This window comes from Rhinolophus hipposideros (genome assembly GCF_964194185.1).
Source record: "Rhinolophus hipposideros genome assembly, chromosome: 9".
NCBI lineage: Eukaryota > Metazoa > Chordata > Mammalia > Chiroptera > Rhinolophidae > Rhinolophus > Rhinolophus hipposideros.
In genome coordinates, this window is record NC_138055.1 from 38,642,165 (window position 1) to 38,658,881 (window position 16,717).

The 16,717-nt window shown below is 36.4% G+C and overlaps 1 protein-coding gene across 30 annotated transcripts in view; it reads left to right on the plus strand.

Annotated features, from left to right (window-relative positions):
- PPFIBP1 (PPFIA binding protein 1) overlaps positions 1–16,717 on the plus strand; it is a 172,868-nt gene that overhangs the window by 114,783 nt on the left and 41,368 nt on the right. For 29 of the 30 annotated variants that reach the window (XM_081061304.1, XM_081061295.1, XM_081061319.1 and 26 more), the window contains 3 exons: positions 4,335–4,433; positions 7,611–7,816; positions 15,412–15,498. In XM_081061304.1, the coding sequence (XP_080917430.1) occupies positions 4,370–4,433; positions 7,611–7,816; positions 15,412–15,498 (357 nt within the window). In that variant the 5' untranslated portion in view covers positions 4,335–4,369. The remainder of the gene's footprint in view (positions 1–4,334; positions 4,434–7,610; positions 7,817–15,411; positions 15,499–16,717) is intronic. The other variant, XM_081061301.1, reaches the window with a different exon arrangement.

Consider the following 16,717-nt stretch of genomic DNA (forward strand, 5'->3'; position numbering starts at 1 on the left):
GACTTGAAAAGAATGTATATTCTGTGTTTGAGTGCTTTGTTTTATAAATTAAATTAGGTCAACATGGTTGATGGTATTGTTCAAATCTTCTATATTATTACTGGGTTCTTTTCCCGATTTTGTCTACCATTCCAAAAGAATGTTGAAAAGGATGAACAAATGACAGATGGAACAAACAGAAAAAAAATGGCACGACAGTAAACTTAAATCTAACCATATCAACAATTAGATTAAATACAAATGGATTTAATTTGGGTAATTCTCCCTCAATTGTGTTGTTTTTTTGCCTCATGTATTTGGAAGCTCTGTTATTAGTTGCAAAAAAAAGTTGGAATTGTTACGACCTCCTGATGAATTGACTCTTATCCTTATAAAATAGCTTTCCAGTAATATTCCTTGATTGGGAGCTATTTTTCTTATATTAATATATCCACTCCTGCTTTTCTAGGCTTACTGTGTGCATGACATCTCATTTTTCATTTTTTCACTTTATATTTTTAATTAATAGCATATAGTTAGATCTGTCTTTTTTTTAAACCAGTCTGACTTTTAATAGTGTTTATTTCATTTATATTTAATGTGATTAGACCATTGAGTTTAAATCTACCATCTTGCCATTTGATTTCTGCTTATCCCATCTCTCCATTGTTCACAATAACTGCCTTCTTCCAGATTAATTGAGGTTTTTATTAGTATTCCATTTCATCATCCTAATTGGCTTTTTTATTTATGTCTTTTTTTTATAGTTTTAATGGATTACATTATATATTCTTAACTTACCACAGTCTACCATGAATTAGTAGTAAACATCTTCGTATATAATGTAGGAATTGTACCCCCTTCTATCCTTTGAACCTAAAAGATTGGGATTTTCTTCACGAGTCCTAGCAACTCTGCATTACAAGGACTGAGAGGTGTCCACAGGTGAACAGATGTATAAACCTGAATCGCACTCATATGGTTCCCTTTACTCAAGAACGAATTCCTCCCGGTTTTTACCTGCTCCTGTGGCCCTCTTATTTCTTCAGAATTGTTTTTATGTAGTGTTTTATATTGCTATTTGTGGGACAATTGGTCCTATAAAATATATTCTACCATTATCAGAAATGGAATTCTCATTTTGTCATTTTAAATAAGGCAGTAAGCACTTTTGAATTCATTACCTGACTCAAAAACTTGACATTGACCTTCGTTTACCTATGTAACTCTTGTTTTTTAGCCTGTCCCAATATGTCCCTGGTTTGAGGTAGCCATCATTCTGAATTTCATGTTATCATCTCTTTTTTAATTTGTGCGCGTGCTTACACTGAGTCTATAAATAGTTCACATGTATATTTGTATTTAATTATTTTTAATTTTATAAAATGTCTTGCTGAATTTACCAGAGACTTATTCTTTTATTTGCTATTATGTTGCATAGATTTGTTCATACTATACATACGTTTCTTTAGTTTTGACAACCGTATGTAATTCCATTGTATGAATATACTAATTTATTCATCTCTTTTCATATTGATGGACATTTGGGTCATTTCCACATTTTTGTCCTTGTGAAGAGTCCTACTGTGAACATTTGTGTATTGCTTGAGGTTATATACTTTGGAGCCAATAATGTTAGATTGAAAATGAGTATAAATGTTTAATTTTAGCTCATTTTACATTCCCACCACCATTCTAGAAGAGATTCTATGAATCCATATCCACTACATTACTTGGTAGTGTTAATTTTTTTTTTCCCCAACAGACTAGATATAAAACAGTATCACACTGTGGTATTAAATTCCTTGGTTATTAATACAGTAAGCATCTCTTCATGTTTTTATTGGTTAAAAGTGTTTCTCCTTCTATTATATGTCTGTTAATGCCGTCACCCATCCCATTTTTTTATTGATTCATAGAAGTTCTATATTTGGCATACCACTGAACTTGACCACCTGTAATTAACTACTTTTAACATATTAAAGAGATCTTTGGCCTCTGAATCTGTCACTCTCCCTGACTTACCTATTTAATTTGCAAACTCCTCCAAACTCCTGGCCCCTCTTGTCCTGCTCCATTTTTAACCCCAATCACCTACCACCTTTGCCATACATATTACATACATATTTATTGTTCTCACTGTCTGTCTTCTTACAGTTACATGTAGGCTATTACGTGATACATGTAGAGATCATAATAAGCATTTATAAACTTTTATAACAATGTAATATCATCGTATTTTTATGATAGTAAACAAAGGATTGGTCTCTAAAGAATTGGAAAGTTTTTTTAAAGATGGGTTTTTACCGCTTTGAAAAGCATGGCCTGCGTTTTCATACCTCCATGCCGTAGTATTTCAAAGGCTCCACGAACAGAACAGTGAAGAAATAGATAATGACTTGTTATAGTTGAACGTGTTCATGCTCTACGCAAAATATAATTGCTACCAAAGGCAAATATTTGTTTTTCTGATTTAGTGAGGCAATGAGAGTTTTTTCAATGTTGAGCATCACTTTGTTTTATTAGCATTCCTCATGTTTATATATTTATAGCTGAGCCTGACATGACTTGTATTCATCTTTTGTTATCGGTATATATTGAATATCACAATTTTAATAGTTTTTTCCTTTCTTAAAATGTGTATACATTTTTTTGGTACACTGTGTTTGTGTGTGTGCGTATACTATGATTATATATGTGTGTGTATACTATGATATATGTGTTTGTGTGTGTGTGTGTATACACCATAGTATCTAGAGCTCTTTGAAGTGCAACTTTTAAAATGAAAGGGAATGCAAGCCACTTAATTATATGAAAGTCAATGACTGTATGCTATTTGGCTTAATCTTTGTTCGCAATTTTCACGTTTTAAGTGTTCTGCCTGAAATGTGATTATTAAATTGATGCCCCACCTCTGAACTGTTCGCTAGCTAAATATGCAAGTAAATTTTTGAGAGCTACCTAGGTTCATAACCTTGCTGTTAACCCTCTGATGTTTGGGTGACTGCCAACAACACATGCCTTGGGTATTTTTGTGCTGTAGTATTTCCACATAACATGGTAGTGATATTTTATATTTTCTGAAGTGAGTAAAGTTCTGGCAAATTCTTAGATGCAATCTATAAAAACTGTAATCAAAGTAATATTTCACAATGCTTAAATGACATTTTATTGGAATGAATACCCAATAGAGAACTGATCCAAGAAGCTGTTCATCAGAATTGTAAATGTGTTTGTAAAGATAAAGTGATAAGTGAAATCTGGCTGCTTGGAAACAGAGGGCAAAGGTTTCTGTGAAATAGCATCGTCTTTATTTCTCATGTTATTTGTTCTGCTACTGTGCATCTGTGATGCGGACACCTCACAGTCTCTGCAGAGTAGCAGGAGCCTTCTTTAGGCCTGTTGGGAGAATTTATGTGGATGTTTAGACAGGTACCTGAAATGCATGAAATAATATTGAAGATTACACAATTTGATTTTTTCCTGTTAATGACCAATTTTTTTGCAAGGATAATTTCGAGTTTTTTAACAGGCAAAAGAGGGAGTAGTTTTTGACACAATTTCAGTATAAACCTATCGTTCAGATAGGCTCAAATAAACAGAAATTCAGTAGTATAGTGGAAATAGGACAGATCTAGGTTAAAAATGCCTTTTTTATTTTTGCTTTATTTGCTGTTTCTATGCAAAAAATCAACAAACGTCTTTGGTCTCAATTATAAAATGGAGATGAATTTATCCCGTTTTATAGGGTTGTTGTCATGATTAAGGATTATGGATAATTTATGTAAATATATAGGGACCACTGTAGGCATTCAGTACATGATGACTACTATTACATTATAAAATACCAGATATGTGTGTGTAGTATATTTATTCATGAACCATTTTATTAGGCAAGTCTTACAATTAAATTAATTCTCTATAAAGGAAAAAAAGGCAAACTTAAATGAGCAGAGATTGGGTAAGGCTGGTGCTGGGAAAAAGAAGTCTTCTCTACCCAGCATACCTCATGGCCCTCAACAAGGTTCCACAGCCATCCCCAATGCCTTTCACGGGGACCTAGAGCTTTACAGAGAACAACATGGAGACCGTTTTACTGAATTTTAAACACCTTGAGTGTAAGAACTGAATCTTACTTAGTTTATTCACTGACACAGGTGTAGCCCGTGGTCTTGCAGTGCGGTAGACGATGATTGGCCACACTTGTTAAATGGTTCAGTGAATTCGGCTGTGCTACTTAGACATTCTCCGTATTTGTCTGCTAGACGGAGCTATAATTTGAAGTTGAATTATCAAACCTGCCAGGAAGTGTGTATCATTTAGAGAATGTAATGCTAACATCATTGTTTTTTCAGATCTAGGTTGGAATTTGCCCTTGACGAGTATCAAAATGATGAGTGATGCAAGTGACATGTTGGCTGCAGCGTTGGAGCAAATGGATGGTATTATAGCAGGTAATCTGCATCCTCTGAAAAAAATGGAATCGTGCCATTTACTCTGCTCTCTTGGCCTTTTCATGATAACTCTTTTATTACCTTTCCATTTTCTTATTTTCATTCATTGTCTCTCTCCTACGACTTTAGTTTGGTTCCCTATGGTACTGTATTTGTTCCTCTTCTCCATTTTCTTCCAGAATTATTCTTAAATTTTATTTTAAAATGTCAAAAGTTTCAGCACCATCCTAGGCTTCTGATCAAGGATGATGAATCTGCTTCCCAGGTGATTTGGGTGCTGGCAGTATGGGGACCACACTTTGAGGGATACTGCTCTACCTACTATCCATGAATGTTCTGATCTGTTCCCTTGAATTCCACACTTTTCCACCAGTGACCCTCACATCTAATTACTTTTCCAATTCTTTGCTAAGCTTTAAGTCCCTGTCTCTAACTGCCAATCAGATATCTCCCCTGAAATGTCCTGTATAGATACATCAGTGTCATTGTTTAAAACATTGAGGTCGTTGTCTTTCCTCAGAAACCCCTCTAGTAGTCTTCAGCTAATTTCATAGCCTTTCATCCACAGTTTCCTTAACAGAAATTTAAGTCCTTCTACACACTTTTGTCCGTCATATCCCCCAGCTTAGTCAATCAAGTTCTATCAGTTTTACGTCATACCAAATTCTATCGTTCCCTTTTTCCCCCTCTCTAAAATCTGTCCTGTTTATGCTACCATTGTCTTGCTTTATCTAAGTAATGCTCTCATTTGATGTTCCTGACACTCTTGCTTTCCTGCTCTAGTCCATCTTTCTCTAAACCACCAGAATCACCATTCTAAAGCACAGTCTGATCCTATTACTTCCTTGTTAAGAATCTTCAGCAGTTCTCTATTATGGAAGCTGAGCAAAAGCAGCAGACCCCCCTTCCTGGTTTTCTCATCATGGCTGAGGGGACTGACTAGTTAATAGGCGAACCCTTTCACTCCCTTGCAGTCTCTTAAGAGTGGTGGCTACCTAAGGTCTCGCGTCACATTTTGTATTTTGTCTCAAGATAAATATCCATTACTACGGGAAGAGGGTTGAATGGGCTATTGGGTGGGGTTGTCATGAATGTACTTGTTGATAAGGGTCAGGATACAGCTGGCCTCTACTGCTCCTGGATTCTAGTTTTCCTGCCCCAGCTGCTTACTTTTTTGTGTGTCATAAATTCAATTCTACTCTGTTTGGGTGGTTTGAAGAAACTGTGTTTTCCTTTTCAGAAGGTTCTTCTTTTGAGGGAAGTGGCATGTCATGGTTTGGCCTCCTTTGTTATACTTACATGTCTTGCAGACCCGACTTCAATTTGATCTCCTTTGTAGATAAGATCATACCTTTAGAGTACTGTATTCAGTTCATGGAATATCATTTTCAAGGGATCACTGGAATACTAAAACTTATCTAGAGGAGGTTAACCAGAAGGCAAAGAGTTTAACCACCACATCTAGTAAGGAATTGGTTATATTTAACCTAGAAAAGTGTATTGTTGCCTGGGGCATTACTCTGTCACAATTTCAGAAAATATAACTAGAACCAATTCTAGACTCTTACCAGAAGTTTTAACCTTACACTTATAGTGAAAATGAAGATAAGAGAAGTGCTATTTCTGCAACAGTAGTTGAAGGATTTATATTTTATATATTGCACTAGATTAGTGTATTTGTTCTTGTCAACGTTAGAGTTACTAAGAAAACCAAGATTCCTCAGGTCCCACCTCAAACTAAGTCGGTCCAGTAGAATTGTGGGTAGGGTCTAGATTTATGTTTTCAAATTAACCTCTGTTAATATTATACCTCCAACGGAGGTGAGAGAGAGGAAGAGAAATAACTACAAACATTTGGGGAATTTTTCTAAATACACATCTCTCCCTTATCCCCACTTTGTTTTGTGACAGGGACTTAACAGGATAGAGTGTTATCATGGGCTCATGTATTTTTAATAATATCATCAGGTGATCCTATTGCTTAAATCTGAGGAATAAGACATTAGAGCCTGTCTGGTTTTTAATGCTCTTCTGTCCCTCCCTCCCCCTGACATACTCTCCTCAATGTATATTTTTCTGCGTTCTCATCTCAGCTTTACAGGGATCTTGAGGGGATTGATTCTGAGGGTTACGTGAAGCGTTAGTTAGCATTGTGCCTAACATCAATGGTTGCCATTATTAGAGTTTGGCAGATTTTGTCCCAGTATTAGGTAGATCAATGGAATGGACTAGCTGGAAGGGAATTTCTCTCCCCATTGTTAGAACGGATCAAGCCAGATGGCCAACTGGAGAGAGAACTTACACATTGTTTCACAGGTCTCACCCAATTGTAAGACCTTCAGATTCATGAGGTGATAGCCTAAATATCATAATTACTGATATTTAAGTATAAAGTCAGTATTTATATTTGATAGTATGTACATTTGACAGACCAGAAAATAAAAATCTAAGAGATGAAGAGGTATATACGAGTGCTTTCAGAATGGGCTGTGGGTCAGTTATGTGGATTTAAGTAGCAGAATGTTTTATAAATAATAGAAAACAAAAATGGCTGTAAAACTTTTTTAAAAGTTAAAATTAGCAAGAGCATTTGATATTAGGCTGCAAACAATCATGGGGAAAATTTTTACATACACATGCCCATACATACTCGTACATGTACAAATATAAGTATACATATGTAATCATTGAACTTCTTCAAAGATTAAATTCTGGTAAGTTAACTGGAAGCTGACCCTCTTACCTTTGAAATTATGCTGTGCAATTTCCACCTCAATGTGTAACTTATTTATAGGAAATTTAAAGACTTTATGGCCCCTAATATTTGTGTTTTTTGGAATGCATGGCTCCCCAACAAACTGATCTGCTACCTTCTTATCCCTTCTTTCTACCAGGTCAGCACATCTTACACCAAAGCCCACTATCCTCTTACTATACCACACAGTTGGCCTCCCTGTTAGGTATTTGACCACTGGTATTTACCATCGATTATATAGTTTTAATTTTTGCACTAGATAACTATGCCTTGGAGAGATTTACATGATCGAATTATCTTTTCCCTGTTTTTGCTTACTGCTCACTGTGACTAGACTTGCTTGCCACCTTCAGCTTTAGTTTGTTATCTAATATAAATTCTGTTGCTTTCTCTATGACTTTTTTTTTGTGTGTGTGCCCTAGGCTCTAAGGCTCTGGAATATTCCAATGGGATTTTTGATTGCCAGTCTCCCACCTCCCCATTTATGGGAAGCTTGCGAGCTCTGCACCTTGTGGAAGACCTGCGTGGATTGTTAGAGATGATGGAAACGGATGAGAAGGAAGGGTTGAGATGCCAGATTCCAGATTCAACAGCAGAAACGCTCATTGAGTGGCTTCAGAGTCAAATGGTAGGTGTCTGCATGTTACAAATCCCATGCTGTGAATCTCTTTGCTTCTTTTTCCAAAATTTCTAACCAATTAGAACAAGAATAAAAATTATAGGGCAACAGGTTTGCCCTTAAGATATCCCAATTCCATTTTGATTCTCAGGAAAAAATTTTTAAAAGTGCTGTTAGTGTACATTTCATGAGTGCCAGCAGGTCACCTGATTATTCTTACAGTACTGGACTAGCTTTGAGATTGTTTCAGAATGACCTATTGTGGCTTAGAACAAATAGTCCAGTAAGAGAAAGAATACACATAACAGATACTCTCTCAATAATATTGGGCGGTTTACTGTAAAAAGCAATTCTAAATAGGCAGTACAGTGAACAGACACCTCAAAAGGCAACAGTTTTTAGCAATATTTGATATGAAGGGCCATCTAGTGGTTTGTGGCAGTCATTTCAATTCCAGTGTGCGAGTTAAGTTGTGGAGTTGGGCTTTCAATGATGTCGTTAGTCACTGAACAATGAGGGCTCTTTCTAGGCTTCCTTCTCAAAAATTGATGATATGGCAGATCTCCTCTTTCCCTGAATACAATGGTAAACACCATGGATTTAATATGTGTCAAACACATAAAATCAGTAGAAGATCACAAAAACATATTCAAAAGAGAAGATAGAAAAAGTATTATTTCGTAAGTATTTAGAGGAAGTTATATTAATAAGCTTATGAATTAATTGTGTTTATATAAAAGCCAGTGAAAATTGTATGAGAGAATTAAGGTCTATTTTTGGATCTGTGGTAGATATGGAAGTTATTAATATTTTCTTTGGGAACCATAATCTACATCCTAAAGCTAAAACATGTTCACGTGACATGACACAAAATACTGGTGCCGACTGGGCCATGCTGAATGTTTTTACCATGTTTCCCCGAAAATAAGATCTAGCTGGACCATCAGCTCTAATGCATCTTTTGGAACAAAAATTAATATAAGACCTGGTCTTACTTTAATATAATATAGGACTGTGTATAAAACTATAATATAATATAATATAAATAATATATTATCTTTTACCTTCTTTCCGGGTCTTATATTAATTTTTGCTGCAAAAGACGCATTAGAGCTGATGGTCCAGCTAGGTCTTATTTTCGGGGAAACACCATATGTCCCCAGCCAAGATGCCTTCCCCTTTCTGAGTGCAAATAGTACGATAATGTTTTAGTGGTGGTGCAGCTACACAACTTGGACAGTTAGAGATAGTTTATTTTTTGTAGTACGTGATGCCTTGTTATTATACTTTATATTTGTTCTGCAAGTTTCTCCTCTAGAGATTTAAGTATCCAGCTTTTCTGATTTCTTCAAGGAATTGCTTCATGCACTAAAATTAGATGTTTCCTAGAATATTCCTTAGGCTATTTCTACTTCCTGTCTCACCCTTCTTTACTCTAGATTTTTCTGATTATTCGGCATGTAATGGGAAAGGAATTTACTAGTGGGAGAAGAACCTATTCTTAGCCCACATCCAGAGTCTGCCAATGGTAGCCATAGCATAAAGGTACCTGTGGTTGAATTTTTAACTTGTGTCCAAAAACAAGTGGTGTCCAAAACAAAGGCTTGTGTCCAAAACACTTCCATTAACACATACTCAGCCTGTTTTATTAAAGTCTTTCCGAAAAAGAGTAAAAATGATGATGATGATATCTGAATATAAACCAGATCATGTCATGCACTCCTGTTTTAGAAACTTCCAACGATAGTCACTTCTCATTCAGAGCAAAAGCCAAATGCTGACTCTGGATTGCAAGGCCTTACAGGAGTGGCTCGTAATTATTTTCTGACCTCATGTCTCATTACACTTTCCCTCTTTCACTCCACTCTAGGCATATTGACTTCCTCACTGATGCTCAAACATGTAGGGCAAACAGGCCTCAGGCCTTTGGACTGGCTGTTCACTCTGCCTGAAAAGCTCTCCCCAGATATCCATATACTAGTTTTCTCATAGTCTCCTGGTACTTACTTAAAAGTTATGCTTTCAATGAGGCTTTCCCTGGCCACTATATCCAAAATTTCACATATTCATTCTTTGTGTTACATTTCCCTTCTTTGTTTTTTTCTTAGCACTTACCGCTTATGTGTGGATTTTCCATATTTATATCACTTATTTTCTGTCTCTCCAACTGGAATGTAAAATGATGAATCAGTGAATTTTGCCTGTATTAAAAAAACAAACAAAATTCACTATATCCATGGTGCCTAGAATGACAACTGGCACATAGTAGGTGTACAATAAGTATATTTGTATTGAAGTATATTTGTAATGCCACTTGAATGATAAAATGAAGTGCACATTTGAATGAACTGATTGTTTATTGTGTTAAATGTATTCCTTCAATGGATAATGGCCTACTAATTTGTATTTTGGGTTGTTCTCTATCTTAATATTTGACATACTTAAGTTAAATATCCACAAAATGATAAATACTTTACACAACTTATGAATATTCAGTTTTTACCCTAAAAACAACAGTTAAAAAATAAACTAGAGGTGGATCCTGAACTTATATAAGTAAGTTCAGTTAAACTTATTTATATTTATCCAATTTATTTATATCTATTCCCTCATCTTGACCCCAATCCTTCCAAATTATATGTATTTCTTCAAGCACACAGAAAATGAAAGAACAAAACAAGAAAACCGGCAAAGGGCAATACCCAAATAGAGAAGAGGAAAGCTGGAATGAGTGTTTGGATGAATCAAGGCATAAGTATGAAATGAATAGTCACAGTGTTAAGCCTGTGGTAAACTTTACTTTTAGAACCAAAAGGGGATTGAGGCAGCACTGAGAATCCAACAGGTAGAGGGTCTTAGGCTTATAATTTAAGGATTTGCTGATAATATTAGATTTCTCCCACTTTAATATCTCAGAAGTTGCATTGTGTTTTGTGATCTTAAAAGTGAAATATATACACATTTTAGCTGGAATTGTTTATTTCTTCTTCTTTTTAATAATAAGGTACTTAGAGTAGTCAATAAAGTCATAGGGACAGAAAGTAGAACAGTAGTTGCCATGGGCTGGGGGGAGGGAGGAATGGGGAGTTAATATTTAATGGGTACAGAGTTTCAGATTTGCAAGATGAAAAAGAGTTCTGTAGATGGATGATGAAGTTGGTTGCACACCCACGTGAAAGTACTTAATATACTGAACTGTGCACTCAATAATGGTCAAAATGATAAATTTTATACGTGTGTCTCACCACAGTAAAAAATTAATAGTGTGATAAAAATTGATGGCATCTTAGAATTGAAGGAACACAGAACCTTAGCAAATTCCCCCTTTTTATTGTTCATGGGGAAATTGCTAAAATAATGAATAAAGGAGGTCCTGTTGTAAAAAAGCAGAGAATGATAGAGAAGGCAGGATTATAACTTGGCAGTTACAGATGCAGACTCTGGAGACAGCAGATCTGAATTTTGATGTTGGCTCTGGCTCTTTGAAGCTTGTATGATTTGGGGAAAATTTCTTAAGCTGTTTGCCTCAGTTTACTCATCTATAAAATGGGGATGATAGTTTCTGCCACACAGGATTGTGAATACCCCATAAGGTAACATATGTTGAATGCTTATCAGTAAGTCTTGTGGATGACTAGTCAAAAAGGTAATACTGAAGTGTGGATTATAGAGAGTAGGGGGAAAAAGTTTAACATTACAGGACCCCTTTGCAATGAGTAAAAGAAAGAATTGAGTCCAGTTCCAAGAGGAGTTAGGTTACAAATTACTCATATGTAGTTCACTGTTTTGACAAAAGCTAGACATGTCTCAGACGGTGAAGGAGCTTCCATAATATTTTAGGAAAACTTATTAATGAATGATACTAGTTACATAATTAAGATTTCATTCATGTTTAATGGTAACCAATTTGAGAGTCCATGTACTTACGACTGATACTAATATTCTCTTTAGTGCAACTGGGTATTTGCTGTTCTAATTATTATTTTGCCCAGATGAGGGAGATCCCCTGGTTTCCTGTAGGATGTAGGTTATTCCTTCATTACTAATTTCTGCTGCCTGTGTAATGGTTTCTTATGATCAGAGGCTGGATAAGAAAAAAGAAAATAGTAACACTAGTAGCCGGAGGAATGTCAAATCTACAAGAATGAGTTTGTTTTAATAGCGTAGCTATAGCTGTAGCCTTGTAGAAGTGAACAAGTAGTTTTTAAGACTGAGACATTTAACACAAATATTAACAATGGAGGATTATGTGCCTTATAATAGCACATAATAGCAAGCTCTGAGTTTAAGAGGGCAAATAGGGAAATGTGTCCCTTTGAGCCAAGCAAGTATCAGGTTGGTGCAAAAGTAATTGTGGTTTAAAAGGTTAAAAATGGTTGTAAAAACTGCAGTTACTTTTGCACCAACCTAATAGTTTTTGCTTACCCTAGGTCTAGCTTGATGACCCGAGGGCATTCTTACAATGCATTTTTCACTAGGAGAAGCTGAGGGTCATGACCTAAATCAGGTCATGAAATCCCCAAGTGTCTGATTATGTGGCAGTTTTAATTATGAGGCAATTTCAAGATGATCAGAAATTACAAAAATACAGTTTTAAACAGTGAGTGAAAATACTGATGGTAATAACGCCAAAACAGACACCATAGCCCATGAAATAAATAGAGTATAAATGGGGGAAACGAAGTGTTCTTGACTGGCTTCTGAACCTGTTAAATTATAATAATTTCTATCTTATGTCTATGTTAAAAAATAGATATTTATTCAAAATAACTTTAAACAAAGTTTTTCTAAAAATGAAACGTTCGTAATTTCAAGAGTTCAGGCCTGGGGCATGTGTTCTCTGCAGGGCTGCTGGTTGTTCTTCCAAGTCCCTGACTCGCAGACACACACTCCATTCCCAGCATCCTCTGATCCCTGCTGCTCTCTGACCAGCTTTTCTTTTCATGTGCGCCTCCAGGGAATGTGTTTTCAAGTCTTGGCAAACGAGGTACATCTTAAGATTGTATCCCATATGTGGTCACAGTTATCTGAGTTATGCAGCATGTCTCTGAGACATCCTGGCTAACGCTAAAGCTGTTTTCCCCTTCGGCTTCTGGTAAACATCTATGAAAAGTGTCCACAGGCACAGGAAAACACAGGAAAATGGACCAGGTCAGTAGAACTCTCAGTTGAGAAAGGCCAGTGCAGTGTGATAAGTGAGAGGTGCACTTTTAATGAAATCCCCAGGCTACCGCTGTTTGTTTGGATGGAATAGCAAGAGAGTTCTCTGGCCTTTTCTGAAAGTGAGTTAAGAACGAGTAAGTGGCAAGAAACAGAGGGACAGCATTTTTTTTGTTGATCTCATGTTACCTTTCCAAAGTAGAAGAGAGGTTCTTTTGCTAGATCTGCATCCTGTCGCACAGCTGGCTTTCAATAAATATTGAATAAATGAATGAATAATGGGTGAAGGAATGAATATGGTGTGCTACTACAGGAGGAGCTGGGCTTTCGCTTCTAGGAAGCTTCTATTCCGTATCCTTCTTTAACTCGGGGGACTCCGGAGGATACCTGTGACCAGGGTAATGTAGCGTCAGCATGTATCCCTCTCCCCTACTGCAGAAGCTTTGGGAAGCATGATAATGTGCATGGAAATAAGGCAAGGAGGAGTTAGAGCCCATCTTCCCTATTCAAGTCACGTGTCTAAAAGAACCTTTCGGGAGACCCTAAAGAAATCTGTCAAACTCACCCCGTGCACATTGACAGTGAATGCGCATTGACAAATGAAGAGGTGCTGTGCATGGAGTTTTGCCCTGTGTCCTCACTGAGCAGAAAGCTTTTTGTTCTGCCTCATGAAAGGTATTGTTTATAAAACGTTGTTTGTGTGGGGTTTTAAAAGCATGTGTCTGCTGACATCCTTAATCAAAACGAGGCCTTTAAAGCTGTGTAGCAACAAGTCTCCCTACATTTGGCTTTTGTCCAAAAAAAAACTGTCCTCAACAAGTTGCATAAGTTTCATTTTCATGGTAGTCCCCAGAGATGGAAGTTGTCCAGGCACTCCCATCAGACTGATAATACTTGTCATTTAATTCTGGATATTTTAGTTTACAATATGAAGAGAATAATGCTGAGAGGAGTGCAGGTATGTGGTCAAATAGCTGATGTTAATTTTATCCACTCTAAAGTCACATTGCATGCTTACTAAATTAGCTTCTGATTCTTTTGTGGCCTCATGGGAAATATATCCAGTGTGCCTAAGTTTTTAGAAGAAACATCCTGAAATGTTCCTTTTTTGTTAATGCTCGTTTTTGTTTTTCTCCCCTCTTCTTAACACATGACTTTTGTTATTCTCAGAATTTATAGTAGAAACTGCATTAGTTGGAAAGATAGAATAATATTACCAATTAATTATGGAAAAATAATAGATCTCACTTGAAATGTGTGCTTGGTGGTAAGGATGTATTTGTATTTTCTCTGATTCTAAATCTGAAGTTGTTATTTGATTTTTCAATTGAACCCATCTAGCCAATTTGGACTCTACTGGCTTTTGTTTCTATTGCATTTGAATGAGAAATCAGGAAATCCTATTGAGATTACATATTATATGGTCATGAATTATTTAAATGAGATAACAGGGACATATCACATAGACTACAAATATTTCAAAATGACGTTTTTATGTTGTCTGCTCACTGTAAGCCTTTTCATGTGTCTCTTTAATGACTTGAATATTTAAGACAAATGAGAAAAAAAAATCTAACTTGCTTACCCAATCTGTACTTCCTTTGGCATTTATACCATTCATAAATATACCCAAATCTTATAAAAAGCGGGGACGGAGGTGGGTCATGAGGGATGGGCAGGAAGAGGGAGCACTGAGCCGGATGCTGTGGAGATTACAAGATGGTATCTGTTTATAAGCTCTGCCCAGGAGCCTGGGATAATGTTATGTGAACAAGCAAACTCACAAGAAGTTAGTGAATTTGGGACAGAAGGTCATAAATCACCAATGAGCATGGCTAGTCAGTGCTGCCAGGGGAAGTCATTGTGGACTAAGTGCTTAAGCTTTTGGGGGAAGAGAGAAAGGCTTTAAAGAGGAAGGGAAGATTTGTTCCATGGTTTGGAGACTTGAGTACCAAGAAGAAGCCTGTGGTGTAAGTTGCCCCTGTTGTCTCCCATTTGCAATCCTGGATTTGGGACTTTGGGAGGAGAGGGGAGGAACTAAAGGGCATCCCACTGTCCCTATCCAGAATTAGGGGCACTGATCATTCAGGGGGAAAATAGGGTTTCGTGCCCAACCACCCACGTGCAAAGCTTTGCGTGCCCCAGGTGTACATCCACTGTCAATGAATAACAGTAGCCACTGCTCCTTCTGGGTCATTATTTTCTGCTTGATGAGAAGTTGTTTAGTTTGGTGAAAACATGCCTACATGTGTAATGTGCCTGTCTTCCCTATTTTGAGGTAGATGAACCGAATTGCATTCTCATATTTTCTATTAATGGCAGTAATAGCTGTGCTGAATTCAATTCCGTTTCCTTGGATTAAAAAACAGATGCAATTTTTTATTTATCCACAGTAGTTCCATTTTAAAGAAGGTCAGCCTTACCCATATTACTTCCTTTTTCAGACAAATGGACACCTACCCGGGAATGGAGATGTGTATCAAGAAAGGCTAGCACGTTTAGAAAATGATAAAGAATCTCTCGTTCTTCAGGCAAGTGATTTATAAATGCTGTTCTTTCTTCATGGCATACTTACAAAGACCATTTTAAAGTGGAATAGCAAATTCAGATGCTTACCGGAGCCAGACTGCTGATAGACATAAGTGCCACAGGCCATCTGCATACAGTAGGGAGTGGTGAGGACTGTGACAGAGTAAGGGCGTGCATACCCAGGCTAAGGCGAGCAGCCCTTAACAACCTTAGCTCTTCAAGGGCCAGTCTTCAAGGATCAGTGTCATCTGATCTGATTTTCTGATTGGTCATCTGAGCTGATTTTTTAACATGTAGCAGAAATTCCAATTTTATAATATATATATTGTATATAGTACACACACATACACTCGTACTCATAACATAGACTCAAGTCTGAATATATACTTCTGAATCTGAATACATATATATTTAATAGTTTTAAGTTTTTAAGACAATGCTATGGACCAAACAAAACACAAAGTGAATAGTGGAGTCCTGTTTATACAAAATTTGAGTTTTCTTCTTCTTGTTACTTTTTCCTATTTACCTTGTTTCCCCGAAAGTAAGACCTAGCCGGACAATCAGCTCTAATGTTTCTTTTGGAGCAAAAATTAATACAAGACCCGGTCTTATTTTGCTATACTATAAGACCGGGTCTTATATTAATTTTTGCTCCAAAAGATGCATTACAGCTGATTGTCTGGCTAGATGTTATTTTCGGGGAAACATGGTATGTATGTATATGTATGTATATATGCATTCATTTAAATATAGTTGATGTACAATGTTACATTAGTTTCAGATGCACAGCATGATGACTCGACATTTATATACTTTACAAAGTGATCACCACGATAAGTCTATAACCATTTGTCACCATAAAATATTATTACAATATTACTGACTATATTCCCATATGCTGTATGCTACATTCCCATGATTTATTTGTTTTATAACTGGTAGTTTGTATTTGTTAATCCCCTTCACTTTTTCACCCATCCTTCACTCCCCTCCCTTCTGGCAACTATCAGTTTGTTCTCTGAGTCTGTTTCTGTTTTGTTTGTTCATTTGTTTTGTTTTCATAGATTCCACATATAAGTGAAGTCGTATGGTATTTGTCTTTCTCTGTCTAACTTATCTCACTTAACATGATACCCTCTAGGTTCATCCATGTTGTTTTAAATGCATGACAAGTATTTGTACGTTGGTATTTTGAGCTAAATAAAGTATGTTTACTAG